Raw genomic sequence first — 12,391 nt, 5'->3', positions numbered from 1 at the left:
CACAGAGAAAGGAGCTTCAGTTGAGGAAATGCCTCCATGAGATCCAACTGTAAGGCATTTTCTCAATTAGTGATCAAGGGGGAAAGGCCCCTGTGGGTGGGACCATCTCTGGGCTGGTTGTCTTGGTTCTATAAGAGAGCAGGCTGAGCAATCTAGGGGAAGCAAGCCAGTAAAGAGCATCCCTCCATGGCCTCTGCATCAGCTCCTGCTTCCTGACCTACTTGAATTCTAGTCCTGACTTCTTTCAGTGATGAACAGCAATGTGGAAGTGTAAGCTGAATAAACCCTTTCCTCCCAACTGCTTCTTGGTCATGATGTTTGTGCAGGAATAGAAATCCCGACTAAGACAAATTGGTACCAGAAGTGGGGTCTTCCTGTGACAACCTGACCATGTTTTGGGGAGGACTGTGGAAGGACTTTGGAACTTTGGGACAGAAGATCCATTCGGTGTTAAGAGCTCTGTAAGATATTGAGTAGGAGCTTGGAAGATAATGTTGAGAATAGTGCAGAAAATGGAGACCTGGCTTGTGAAATTTCAGAGGGAAAATTAAAGACTCTTTTCAGGGCCATTGCTATTTTGGATTGTGAAGATTCTGTGGTTCTGGTTAGCTGGGGCTGAAGAATCAGCTGTGATTAACAAGATACCAGAACTACTAAGATGAAAACTTGGCATTACTGGGACTATTGGTGCTGGTTAGCTGGAGCTAAGAAATTAGCAGTGATTAAGAGGAGACCAGCATCATTGAGATGGCATCTTCTGGGAAGTGTTTTCTGAAAGCACAAAGAGGCTGTGTTCCATAGATAGCCAAAGTTGTACCTCTTGCTGCATCAGGACTTGGTAATGTGTAAGAGTTACCTAGGTGGTACTGGATTTGAAGGCATGAAGGGGTCATAAAAAGCAGCTGAGGCTTAGCACTGTGAGAGGCCATGGAAGGCCATTTGTGAAGGTGCAGCCTCAGAAGCAATTAATGTCCCAGGACTGAAGGGATCATGCAAAGGAGTTGAAGCTTAGCACCATGAAGAGAGCCTATGAGAGGCTATTGGTGAAGCCTAATTACAGCGGAAGACGGCAGCGTTTTGGAGATGCCAGTACCATGAATGACCACCAAGAACAGTAGCAGCAGTGGAGTACAGGCATCTGGAGCCGAGAAGACAAGCTGTGTGCTACAAAGGACAGGGCTGAAGAAGTGACTCAAGCCCTTGGAGGATCCCAGAAGATCGTGAGTTGGATCCCAGACATTGGATAATTTTTGCTTTTGATTGTGACTGTGCCCTGATATTTTTCCCTCTTGAAGAAAGGAAGTATTTTAGTGGATCCCACAGTTAAGAGACTTTTAATTGTAAAAAAGACTGGATTTTAAAAGAGATGGATATTTCAAAGAGATTGAAAATTTAAGAATATGTAAAGACTGTGGGACTTTTAAAGTTATTTAGATCTTGGGGATGAATAAGAATGTAAGGGTTGAGGCTTACTAGTGATGTGTTTGTGTGTCAAGTTGACAAGGGGTCAATTGTACTGGCTAGTTTTGTGNCAACTTGACNCAGCTGGAGTTATCACAGAGAAAGGAGCTTCAGTTGAGGAAATGCCTCCANGAGATCCANCTGTAAGGCATTTTCTCAATTAGTGATCAAGGGGGAAAGGCCCCTTGTGGGTGGGACCATCTCTGGGCTGGTAGTCTTGGATTCTATAAGAGAGCAGGCTGAGCAATCCAGGGGAAGCAAGCCAGTAAAGAGCATCCCTCCATGGCCTCTGCATCAGCTCCTGCTTTTTGACCTGCTTGAGTTCCAGTCCTGACTTCCTTGGTGATGAACAGCAATGTGGAAATGTAAGCTAAATAAACCCTTTCCTCCCCAACTGCTTTTTGGTCATGATATTTGTGCAGGAATAGAAACCCTGACTAAGACACCATCCCTAAAGGGGCAAGAAGGCTTCTCTGATCCTAAAATTGAATGCAAATGTGAGGGAATATTCATACAAAATGTTTCCTTTTATGGAGCATTTTATTTATTGTCAGACTTGAAAAAGACTTTTAACATGAAGAAACCACAGTCAGTTTCTAGCAATCACAATCCCCTGGGCCCGTCATGTTTTACATTTCTTTTGTTTTTCTAAATCTTCAAATGCTCCTACAACTTGGCACTAGAGGTGATAGCTCCACAATGTTGTGAATGAGGTAGTTCATGCCTTCATCTGAGCCCTTGGGAGACAGAGGCTGTGAGTTCGAGGCCAGCCTTGTCTATATAGCAAATTCCAGGGCTGTTGCACAGTGAAACCCTGTCTGAATGCTTTGAGGCCAGCCTGGTCTACATAGTTAGTTCCCGGACAGATAGGGATACACAGAGAAACCCTATCTCAAAAAAAAAAACAAAAAGAAAATCAATATAAGGATGCTATAATTAATTAAATTGTTTGATAACCATTCGTAGTTTTAGTGGTACAAAGGATTTGCAAGGCTCTATAGCAGGTTGTCACAGGATGGACATGTAATGTGCTCCTCCGCCGGCTAGAGGGCGCTACGGAGCCTCGGCCTCCCCGCAGGTTGCCAGCTGCCCGCTCTGAAGCGCGCGTGCGTGGAGGGGCGGGACCGGGCGGAAGCGCGGTCCGCACGACCGGGAATTGCGAGCACAGGGTCTGCACAGCACCGTCTGTCCCACCGGCGGGCCAGCCCGCCCATGGCGCTGCAGGCGCTGCACAGCTCGGGCGTGGGCCTGCGCAGGATCCTGGCTCACTTCCCGGAGGACCTGAGTTTGGCCTTCGCCTACGGCTCCGCGGTGTATCGCCAAGCAGGACCCAGTGCCCACCAGGAGGTGAGTCGGAGGCACCCTCGTTCCCCGACCAGTCCCATGCCTGGCACCTGTTCGCCCTCGCCGGTCCTCGCGTGCCTTCTATCCCCGCGGAGCCCGGACACGCCAAGAGCCAATTGTTGAAATGTTCATCCTAGCAAAGTGTCCTTCGGTGTGAGCGGAATTTGGATTTCCCTGGTCAGGGTTGGCTGAAGGCTGCCCTCGAACTCACAGTACTAGTATTAAAAGGCTCATGTTGTCTCGCCAGTCAAATCTATATGTTTACATTTACTTAGTGGTTATATTGCAAGCGCACATGTACTTCTGCGCACACTTGAAGGTCACAGGACGACTTGAGGGAGTTGTTTCTCTCCTTGCACCACGTGGGTCGTGGTAGGTTGAACTCAGTTTATCTGGTTTGGCAGCAAGTGCTATTATATGCCGATCCATCACCAGCCTGAGCTGATAGGATAAGTGAGGCATGAGTAGTCTGCCTGCAATCTAAGTTGGGAGCGGTGAGGAAGAGGTGGTGGCATTGCAGAGATGTAGTGGGAAGGGGAAAAAAAAACAAAGTAGCATCCTACTTAAGTGATTTCAGCCTTTGTTGTTGGAGTTTTCCATAGCTTTTTAGCAATACAAAGACTGGTTTTGTCCACAGGGATTGATTTCATTGGCCTAGGACTTTAGCGGTGTGTAAAACATCCCAGGAAGCTAACTTTGAAAATCCCATCGAAAGATAAGGAGAAAATACGGAATGACCCGTGGGCTTCAGGTCGTTGATGGACTGGGTGTAGGGCCCAAGCAGGTAGCACGTTTATTCAGGTCAGCACAGTTAGGATTGAGGCTTGTTACTCAGAGTACTGAGAACAGCAGTTCAAGTCTCAGTGTGGTCTCCAGAGATCACTGTACAGTAGGGCATCCTGGGGCTAGCTCCTGGCCAGGTCTTTCTTCCAGTTAAAATTCACCTCCTGGTGTTTCTTGAATTTCTTCTACAACCTACCGATTTTCTCTAACTTGGCCACAAATGGGAAAGTATGGATCATGGGCATATGAGAAATTTGTGAGCTGTCCAGTTGCTTCATATAGATTATATCATAATTATACATTTTTTTTTTTTTACAATCATCCTTCAGCTAGGCATTGTGATGTACCCACTTGTAATCCCAGCCTTAGGGAGTCAGAAACTGGTGGATCCCTGGGGCTTCCTGGCTCCCAGCATACTTGGCAAGCTTCAGGTCAGTAAGAGATCCTGTCTCAGAAACAGATTAGATGGCGCGTGAGAGCAACAACTCGCGCCCTCTGACCTGCAAACATGGCTTCATATATCTGTACATACGTGGAACTATCCATGTTACCTCCGAATCTTAAATAATCTCACCGATGGTTTAAGACCGGCCTGGGAAACATAGCATCCCTGAACCTCCCGATAGACAGCTTGTGGGTTTTCAGTGAGGTTCCGAGCTGACCTACGCATCTCTCCCAGAAAGGACCCTTCTTTCCTCTTCTTTTTCATTCTCTGCATTCATGCTAACAAGTCTGTTGTATTCTCCCAGGACGTCAGTGCCTGAGTGAAGAATGCATTTCATTTTCTCATCCATATGCTCCCTCCATCCATTCAGCTCCTCTGGAAAGTTCTTTAATGTGGAAAATCACCCTGATCTCATTTAGTACTGCATGAGTATGTTTTGTTAACAGCAGCATCAGACTGGGGGAGTGGGGTGGGGGGGCGGGTTCTGGTGCACACCTGGCTCCAGAACAGGGAAGAGTTTCCACTAACGTGACAGCCGTTTTCCACGCTTCCTGGGTTACTTCTCCATGCTGCGTCCCCCTCTTACATTCCTCAGAACTCATACATGTCACATCCAAGAAAAAAATCCTTTCTCCTTATTCTCCTGACTAATTTGAGTGCAGTTTGTATGTTAAGCGTTCCTATGTAGAGTCTACTTGGGCATAATTTGTCTATCTTTAGTGGTGGGCTCTTGAGTTCTCCACCCTGAAACCTACCAGCCTTTTTTTTCCTTAATATTTTTAAACTATTTTTAAAATACTTGTGTGTATGAGTGTTTTATCTGTGTGAATGTATGTGTGCCACGTGCATGCCTAGCGCCCACAGAAGGCAAAAGAAGGCATTTGAGAAACACGATGTGGGTGCTGGGAATCAAGCCCAAGTCCTCTGCAAGAGCAGCCAGTGCTCTTAACCACTGAGCCACCTCTCCTTGGGTCTCCTTGGGTCTTCTTGGGTCTCCCCGGGCTCTGTAGCCTTGGGTAAAGTGCTTTCCCCAGCTCTTCCTTTCCTTCCAATACAACTGGAATAGTATACTTGCCTGGTGGGATCATTTTGGAGATAAACTAACTCAGTGTATGTCAAGCGATCAGACGAGGGCTGGCACCTGACGCATGATAAGTGTGACATCATTATTTATATGGATGAAAAGCAAACTAGCGTTGCTGTGGGACCTGCTCAGGTTTCTAACGGCAGACCGCCCTAGGTCTTCTGACTGTGAAAGGTAATACTGTAGCACTTTGGAACTGTTAATTTTTTCTCCTAGTGTTTTTCTTAAGTGGTAGTGCTGAACTCTTTGTTCCTTCACTTCCCAGAATCCCATGTTAGACTTAGTGTTCACAGTAGACGACCCTGTTGCCTGGCATGCAATGAACCTGAAGAAGAATTGGAGCCACTACTCCTTCCTCAAACTCTTGGGGCCCAGGATCATCTCCTCCATCCAGAATAATTACGGTGCTGGAGTCTACTTCAACCCCCTGATCATGTGTGACGGGAAGGTAAGGGCCTTCATGCCTTGGCCTTAACTGAGTGGTTTTAATTTGGCAGTAGAATTCCAATGAAATATTATGTCCACATTCTTAGGAAACAGCCTCACCCCATCCATCTTTCTTAAACCTCAGCATAGACAGGACTGGAGTCTCCATCTGTGCTTGACTGTAACTGGTATCCAAGAGCATGGCTGGCTATGATTGGACTGTATGTTATCTTTTGACCTTTGGCCAAGTAGTTCTCAGGTTTTAATCTGTTGGCCACACGGCTTGACTGGGCCCTGGGTAGGAATGCATATTTGAGGGCTGCTGTCTGGGAAGTATGGAGAAGACCACTGAGGACCAGGATAGAGAGTGATGTCATCTAAGAGGTACTACCAGGAAGTGAAGAGGGTGTCAGGTGACTGGGAGCATGTGTTGTCACATGATGGGAGGGAAGTTCTTGGTGTCCGTAGGTGGATAGGATTTGAGAGTTGCATCTTAGACGGCAGGTAAGATATTTGGATCCCCACAAAATAGATTGTCTTATGTCAGGAACCCCACCTGTTATGCAGAACACGTCAGGCACTGGCGATACAGCTTAGCGACATTGTACTTACCTGGGTCCTGGATTTGATCCCCAGCATGGAGAGGAATCAAGCTAAATGAAGCATCCTGGTTTCTCAGAGGGGCGGTGGGAGATGGGGTCGATCGGGGATGACCTGTGGGTTTGCCTGTGCCAACACTAATGCCGATTGCTTAGGGCAGTCTAACCTTTACAGGTGTGTGAGTCTCCTGGGGATCCTGTTAAAATGCAGGTCCAGATTCAGTTGGTCTGGGATGGAACCTGAGATTCTGGATATTTGACAAGCCCCAGGTAATGACCCTACAATCGGTCAAAGGTCCAGGCTGTAAAGAGCAGAGACAGGATTATGAGCCTGTGCGGTGCTCCGTCTGTCATCTTAAGGTCATGCCTTAACTTTTCTTATTTTATTTTTGTTCTGTTGTGTTGTTTTGGTTTGTTTTTTGAGACACGGTTTCTCTGTGGGGTCCTGCCTGTCCTGGAACTTACACTGTAGACCAGGTTGAACTCAGAGATCCACCTGCCTCTGCCTCCTGAGTGCTGGGATTAGAAGTGTGCGCACCACACCTGGATTTACATTAGCTTTGCTGGTCCTTTGTGCACCTGCCTGCTGCCCTGTGCAGTAAAGGGAGCCTCAGTCTAGATAGGGGAAGTGACTTCGTAAGGTCACGCAGCAAGTGCCCTGAACTTCCAGGCCTGCAGTGACTCTGGGGACTCCTCGCTGCCACTTGTCTGACGCAGCACAGCCTTATGCTTCCTTTTGTGTTTTGCAAAACACATAGTTTGGCTCTTTCTTCATAATTAACAATCTGCCAAGGCTGGCTTTGATAAGTAATTTCCAAACAATATTACAAGCTCAAGGAACCAAATGTTTGTGCATGGTTGTGTGCCACAGCGGCTGTACTTTCTAATTGAAATCTGCTAGCTACTTTCTAAATATTTACAGCCTGAGAAGGCTACTTAGGTATTTATTAACACCGTTAGTAAGCTGGGAAGTCCATGTTGGAGTTTTACACAAATTATTGTGGAAATGGCCTTGTCTTGTCATTCCATGTGCTTAGATGATAAGGGGGTTTTCATCTTTGGATGTTAATTTGTAATTGTCACCATTTGGAAGAGTCAACAACACTGAAAGTCACTGTCAGGAAAAGGAAAAAAAATTAAAGAATTATTTATTTTATGAATAATAGTACACTGTAGCTGTCTTCAGACCCCCAGAAGAGGGCATTAAATCCCAATACAGATGGTTGTGAGCTACCATGTGGTTGCTAGGAATTGGACCTCAGGATCTCTGGAAGAGTAGTATGTGCTCTTAAGTGCTGAGCCATCTCTCCAGCACCAGTGAAAACTTTTAATGAAAGAAAAATTTCTAATATTTTGCAATGCAAAGAATATCAGAAGTCCAGGTTGCAGTTTTGGAGTGTAATTAATTGTTAAACCCTCACGGTTGACTGTTATTTGAGGCATATTGTCATCCAGGCTGGCCCCAGACTACTCCTGGGATTAAGCAATCCAGTATTCCACCAGGTTCTGCAATAGCAAGCTTGTGGGCATGCATTACTATGTTCGGCTGTAGGGACTAGGGGGCATGCATTACTGTGCTCAGCTGCAGGGACTAGGGGCATGCATTACTGTGCCCAGCTGTAGGACCTAGCTCACACTCTGTTGGTGCAGTGCCACTGTGACTTGTCATTTATTATCATTGGACCTCAATTTCTATTTAAGATTTACTCTGTGTGTGTGTCTCTCTGTGTGTCTGTGTGTGCGTGTGTGTCTGTATGTTTCAGTCAGAAGTCAACTGGTAGGATTCAGTTATCTTTTTCCATCTTAAGGGTTCCAGGCTCACACTCAAAGCCATCAGGATTGGCTGCAAGCAGCTTTACCTACCGAGCCCTTTTACTGGCCCCTAGCACTCAGTTTCTTATTTCTCAAGTGAGGAACATTACCTAAGTCATCACTGCTGAAACTGGAAGGATCTAGCATTGCAGACTGATACTAGATGGTGTCTAAGAGCAGTACTGCCTTTAACAATCATGTATGTTAAAATACTGGCCATCTCACTTGCGGTACCTTGGGAGACAGGTCAGTCTTGACACTAAATCTCTGGGCAGCTTTGATAGAGATGTGGGTTTGTTTGTTTGTTTGTCCTGTTTTCTTTGGGTTTTTTTTGGAGGGGATTGTTGTTTTTATTTTTTCCAAGTTTCTATATATAGCCTTGGCTGTCTTGGAATTCACTGTGTAGACCAGGCTGGCCTTGAACTCAGAGATCCTCCTGTCTCTGCCTGCGGAGTGCTGGGATTAAAGGCGTGCACCACCAACACCCAGAAAGACATGGGTATTTGAAGGGTAGGTAGGTCTCTTAAGTTGCTAAGGAGACCAGCATCTTGTCCCTGGACAAGCCCTTGGCCGCTCCCTCCCTCGCTCCCTCGCTCGCTCGCTTGTGGACGTGGACGTAGCAGCCTGGTAGTTTGCTTTTTGTCATGTTCTTGTCTTCTCTTGCAGCTTATCAAGTATGGGGTTATTAGCACTGGCACACTGATTGAGGACCTCCTGAACTGGAATAACCTCTATATTGCTGGACGCCTCCAAAAGCCGGTGAGTCTGTGCCCTTCAGGGTGCCACAGTTAGCACCATCTCCAGTCTCTGAACTTGACCTTACTTGATCTTTGTGAGCTCATAAATATGAAATTTCAGGAAATGGAAATATAGGTAGAGTCCCCTTCCCTCCCATGAAGCTCATCATCCCACAGTATAAAGAGATTACCCTGTGATGCTGCACCCTAAGAGGAGATGGTATACGTAATATGTATACATACATCTTTATGCATGTAATATGCATGTAAAACACATGGTGGGCTTTGTCCTGGCCCCTGGCAGAGAACTCCTAAACCCTTGGAATTCCTGGATGGAACAGAGGTACCATGGCTGTTAGTTACACTGCACCACACTGCCAAGCTAGTGACTCTGGACGAGCCTCTGCTTAGCTTCAGGATAGGGCTGATTACCAGAGGAAATCGGCCTGTGATGAGAGGGCTCTCCTGCCCAACTCTAGGAAGGAGAAGGGGTGCTGGAGACTGAGTAACTCAGAAGAGGCTGGGAACTTACCCGTCACAGATAACAGAAGAGCCGTCTGGAGAGATGACTCCGTGGCTAAGAGCACTGGCTGCTCTTCTGGAAGACTCAAGTTCCATTCCCAACACCCACGTGGTTACTCACAAACGTCTGTAACTTCATTCCCAGAGAATCCAAAGCCATTTTCTGACCTCAAGTACCAAGAATGCAAGTGGTACACATTACATATATGCAGCTAAAACACTCGTACACATTAACATGGCAGAACTGTGTCTATGGAGCAATGCGACACATTTGTGTGCCCCTTACACATTCGTATGCTTATTACACATGTACATACTTAGGTAAACACATAGCGATGCCTTCCCTGTGTCTCTAATTGGGCTAGAATGTGTGTGCTGGGGTGGGAACCCAGGGTCTGATGCAAACCGGTTGACGCTATATGGCTGAGTGTCATCCCTGTTCCAGGAGAAGCAGTTTTAAATGTCCAGGAGCAACAGGCACACTGAAACTGCTTCAGATATTCACAAGAAATAATTGTATGCTTCATGATCATATCACTTCAAGGTCCTATAACTAGCAAAACCAACATTGAGGAAATTACTACAAATGAAAGTTTTTTAGAAAGCAAATTTTAGAAACCAAAAGTACCCATTTTCTGTCTCAAGTTTTCTTCCTGTTTCTTACTTTGCTTTTCCTTGAGACGTGGTCCTATCATGTTCCCCAAAGTAGCTGGACTACAGGTGTGCACCATAGTGTGTGCACAGTCCCAAGAGTACGATGCGCAGCAGGGGCTCTGCCACTGGACAATTGTGGTATTTGATTTCGGTGGGTTTCTTTTCCTTGAGGTCTGTCTGTTTTTGCAAACTCTGTAGCTTAATGGAGCAGAAATGGGTATAAAGTGAGAAGCCTCAGGCCTCAGTCTTCTGCCACTCCCTACCTTCATATGGATTTACACAGTTAGTTACAAATCTCAGTTTACCCACAATGGAGGAAGTAATCCTGCGCTGCCTGGAAATTAGAAGCAGGGTTGTATGCTCAAAAAGACTCAGCTTTTAGAACCCAACGTGTCTAGTCTTCTGACGTCTGCTTCCCAGGTAAGTGCATGCCCCGCGCCGCTCGCTGGCTAGGTCTTCCCTCACCTCGGGGTAGTCCTCTATGGGTGAGCATTCCCAAGTGTTTAATTTAGAGAAACTCAGAAATGCTGTTCCCCTTTCAGTGTTCTTGGCTGTCTGATACTTTTACATTAAAGGAAATTGAACCAAAGTGTACAAATGTGTACAAATGCTTCCTTATTATACTTTTGCCAGGAACACTTTAAAACTTTTTCAAGAGTTATTTTTTTATTTTATGTAAATGGGTGTTTTGCCTACAATGCATATCTGTGCACCACATGTGTGCAATGCCTGTAGAGGCCGGCAGATGGTGTCTGCTCCCCTGGAACTGGAGTTACACCATGTGGGAACTGGACAAACAGCCAGTGCCCTCAACTGCTGAGCCACCTCTCCAGCACATTAAGCTTTTTGTTTTGTTTTGTTTGTTTAATTATCTTTTAGAACCCAAAAATGCTATGGAATCTGTCTTAGTTAGGGTTTTACTGCTGTGAACAGACACCATGACCAAGGCAAGTCTTATAAAAAACATTTAATTGGGGCTGGCTTACAAGTCCAGAGATTCAGTCCATTATCATCAAGGTGGGAGCATGGCAGTATCCAGGCAGGCATGGCGCAGGAGGAGCTGAGAGTTCTACATCTTCATCCAAAGGCTGCTAATGGAAGACTGACTTCCAGGCAACTGGGGTGAGAGTCTTAAGCCCACACCCACAGTGACACACCTATTCCAACCAGGCCACACCTATTCCATCAAGGCCACACCTCCAGATGGTGCCACTCCCTGGTCCAAGAATATACAAACCATCACAGAATCACAGAGTAAACACGATGGCCTCTGAGTTGTTTCTTTTGCTGGGGAGTAAACCTAGACCTCATTTGTGCTCAGCACGCGTCTCAAGTGTGGGGCCACAACTGTCTGTAACTGTACTTCCCAAGGCTCTGACATCTTCTGGTCTCTTTGGGCATTATGCACATATGGTATGTGCTCATAATGGATGTTAAGCTTACTCATACTCATTACAAATAAATAAATATTTTGAAGCAAATCTTTGATGATGGTATGTGAGCACCTTACCCCTCTCCGGCTTCTTGACTCTCACTCCTGTGGGAATAAGTCTGCCTACCTCTTCCTATTAGGGTCCACAGCCAAACTTTTCACCTGTAGGTGGCAGCAAACACTTGTGACACTTGAACAAAAGTGGCGTCTTCTACAAGAAAAATGAGCAAGTGTCTTAAAAAAGAATTCTGAAATATGTGAACTCCTCGTTTTTTAGGTTTTAAAAGACATTCTATCAGACAATGTTGTCTAAACCTCCCAGAGTGTCTGGGGCTTGCAGAAGGGGATTTCTCATTCACTAGCAAGTGTTCAAAAAGACTATGAAGGATTTGGAAAGATGGGCATTTCTAGAAAGAGTTGGCTATAAATTAAACTTCTCTTACACTTTTGCTTGACATGGTGGTACATGCCTTTAACCCAGCTCTCAGGAGGTGGGGCAAGTGGATCTCTGAGTTCCAGGACAGCCACGGCTACATAGTAAGACCCTGTATCATAAAAAAGAAAGGAAAAAATAATTTAAATAAAAATGTATATTATACTTTCCTGTCAGCTTGCCTCATGGTTGAAAAGATGCCTATTTTTATTTCCTGGACAGCTTTAAGTTCTGAGTCTGTCTCTGTGTGTGTGTGTGTGTGTGTGTGTGTGTGTGTGTGTGTGTGTGTGTAGTGCAGGGCATGGTTCCCAGAAGGCTAACACTGAGCTATATCCCAAACCCTACAACAGATATTTTTCCAGAATCATGGAATTTGAAGTGTTTAATGGAGCTAGGCATAGTAGTACAAGCTCTTAATCCCAGCTCTCAGGATGCAGAGACAGGCGGATCTCTGAATTCCAGGCCAGCTTGATCTGCCTAGGCTTTAAGCCACCCAGGGTTAAACAGTGAGCACTGTCCCAAAAATATATATAAAGTAACTAAAATGACAGTTTTATTGAGAAAAAAAATTCACATGCCATATGAACATCTGTGTAAAATAGAAAATTAAGTGGTACTTTTAGTATGTCACGCCTAGGTGATTTCTTGCCATGATGTAA

General features: G+C 45.6%; 1 protein-coding gene across 1 annotated transcript in view; it reads left to right on the top strand.

Moving 5' to 3' along the window:
• The first annotated feature begins 2,587 nt into the window (after nucleotides 1-2,587).
• The window catches only part of Tamm41 (TAM41 mitochondrial translocator assembly and maintenance homolog), a 34,056-nt gene continuing 24,252 nt past the window's right edge, over nucleotides 2,588-12,391 (top strand). The window contains exons 1-3 of the mRNA XM_021165318.1: nucleotides 2,588-2,808; nucleotides 5,383-5,565; nucleotides 8,621-8,713. Coding sequence (XP_021020977.1) covers nucleotides 2,674-2,808; nucleotides 5,383-5,565; nucleotides 8,621-8,713 — 411 coding nt within the window. The 5' untranslated portion in view covers nucleotides 2,588-2,673. The remainder of the gene's footprint in view (nucleotides 2,809-5,382; nucleotides 5,566-8,620; nucleotides 8,714-12,391) is intronic.

This window comes from Mus caroli, chromosome 6 (genome assembly GCF_900094665.2).
Source record: "Mus caroli chromosome 6, CAROLI_EIJ_v1.1, whole genome shotgun sequence".
NCBI classification, from domain to species: Eukaryota; Metazoa; Chordata; class Mammalia; order Rodentia; family Muridae; genus Mus; species Mus caroli.
This window is presented reverse-complemented; position numbering and strand designations above follow the sequence as displayed.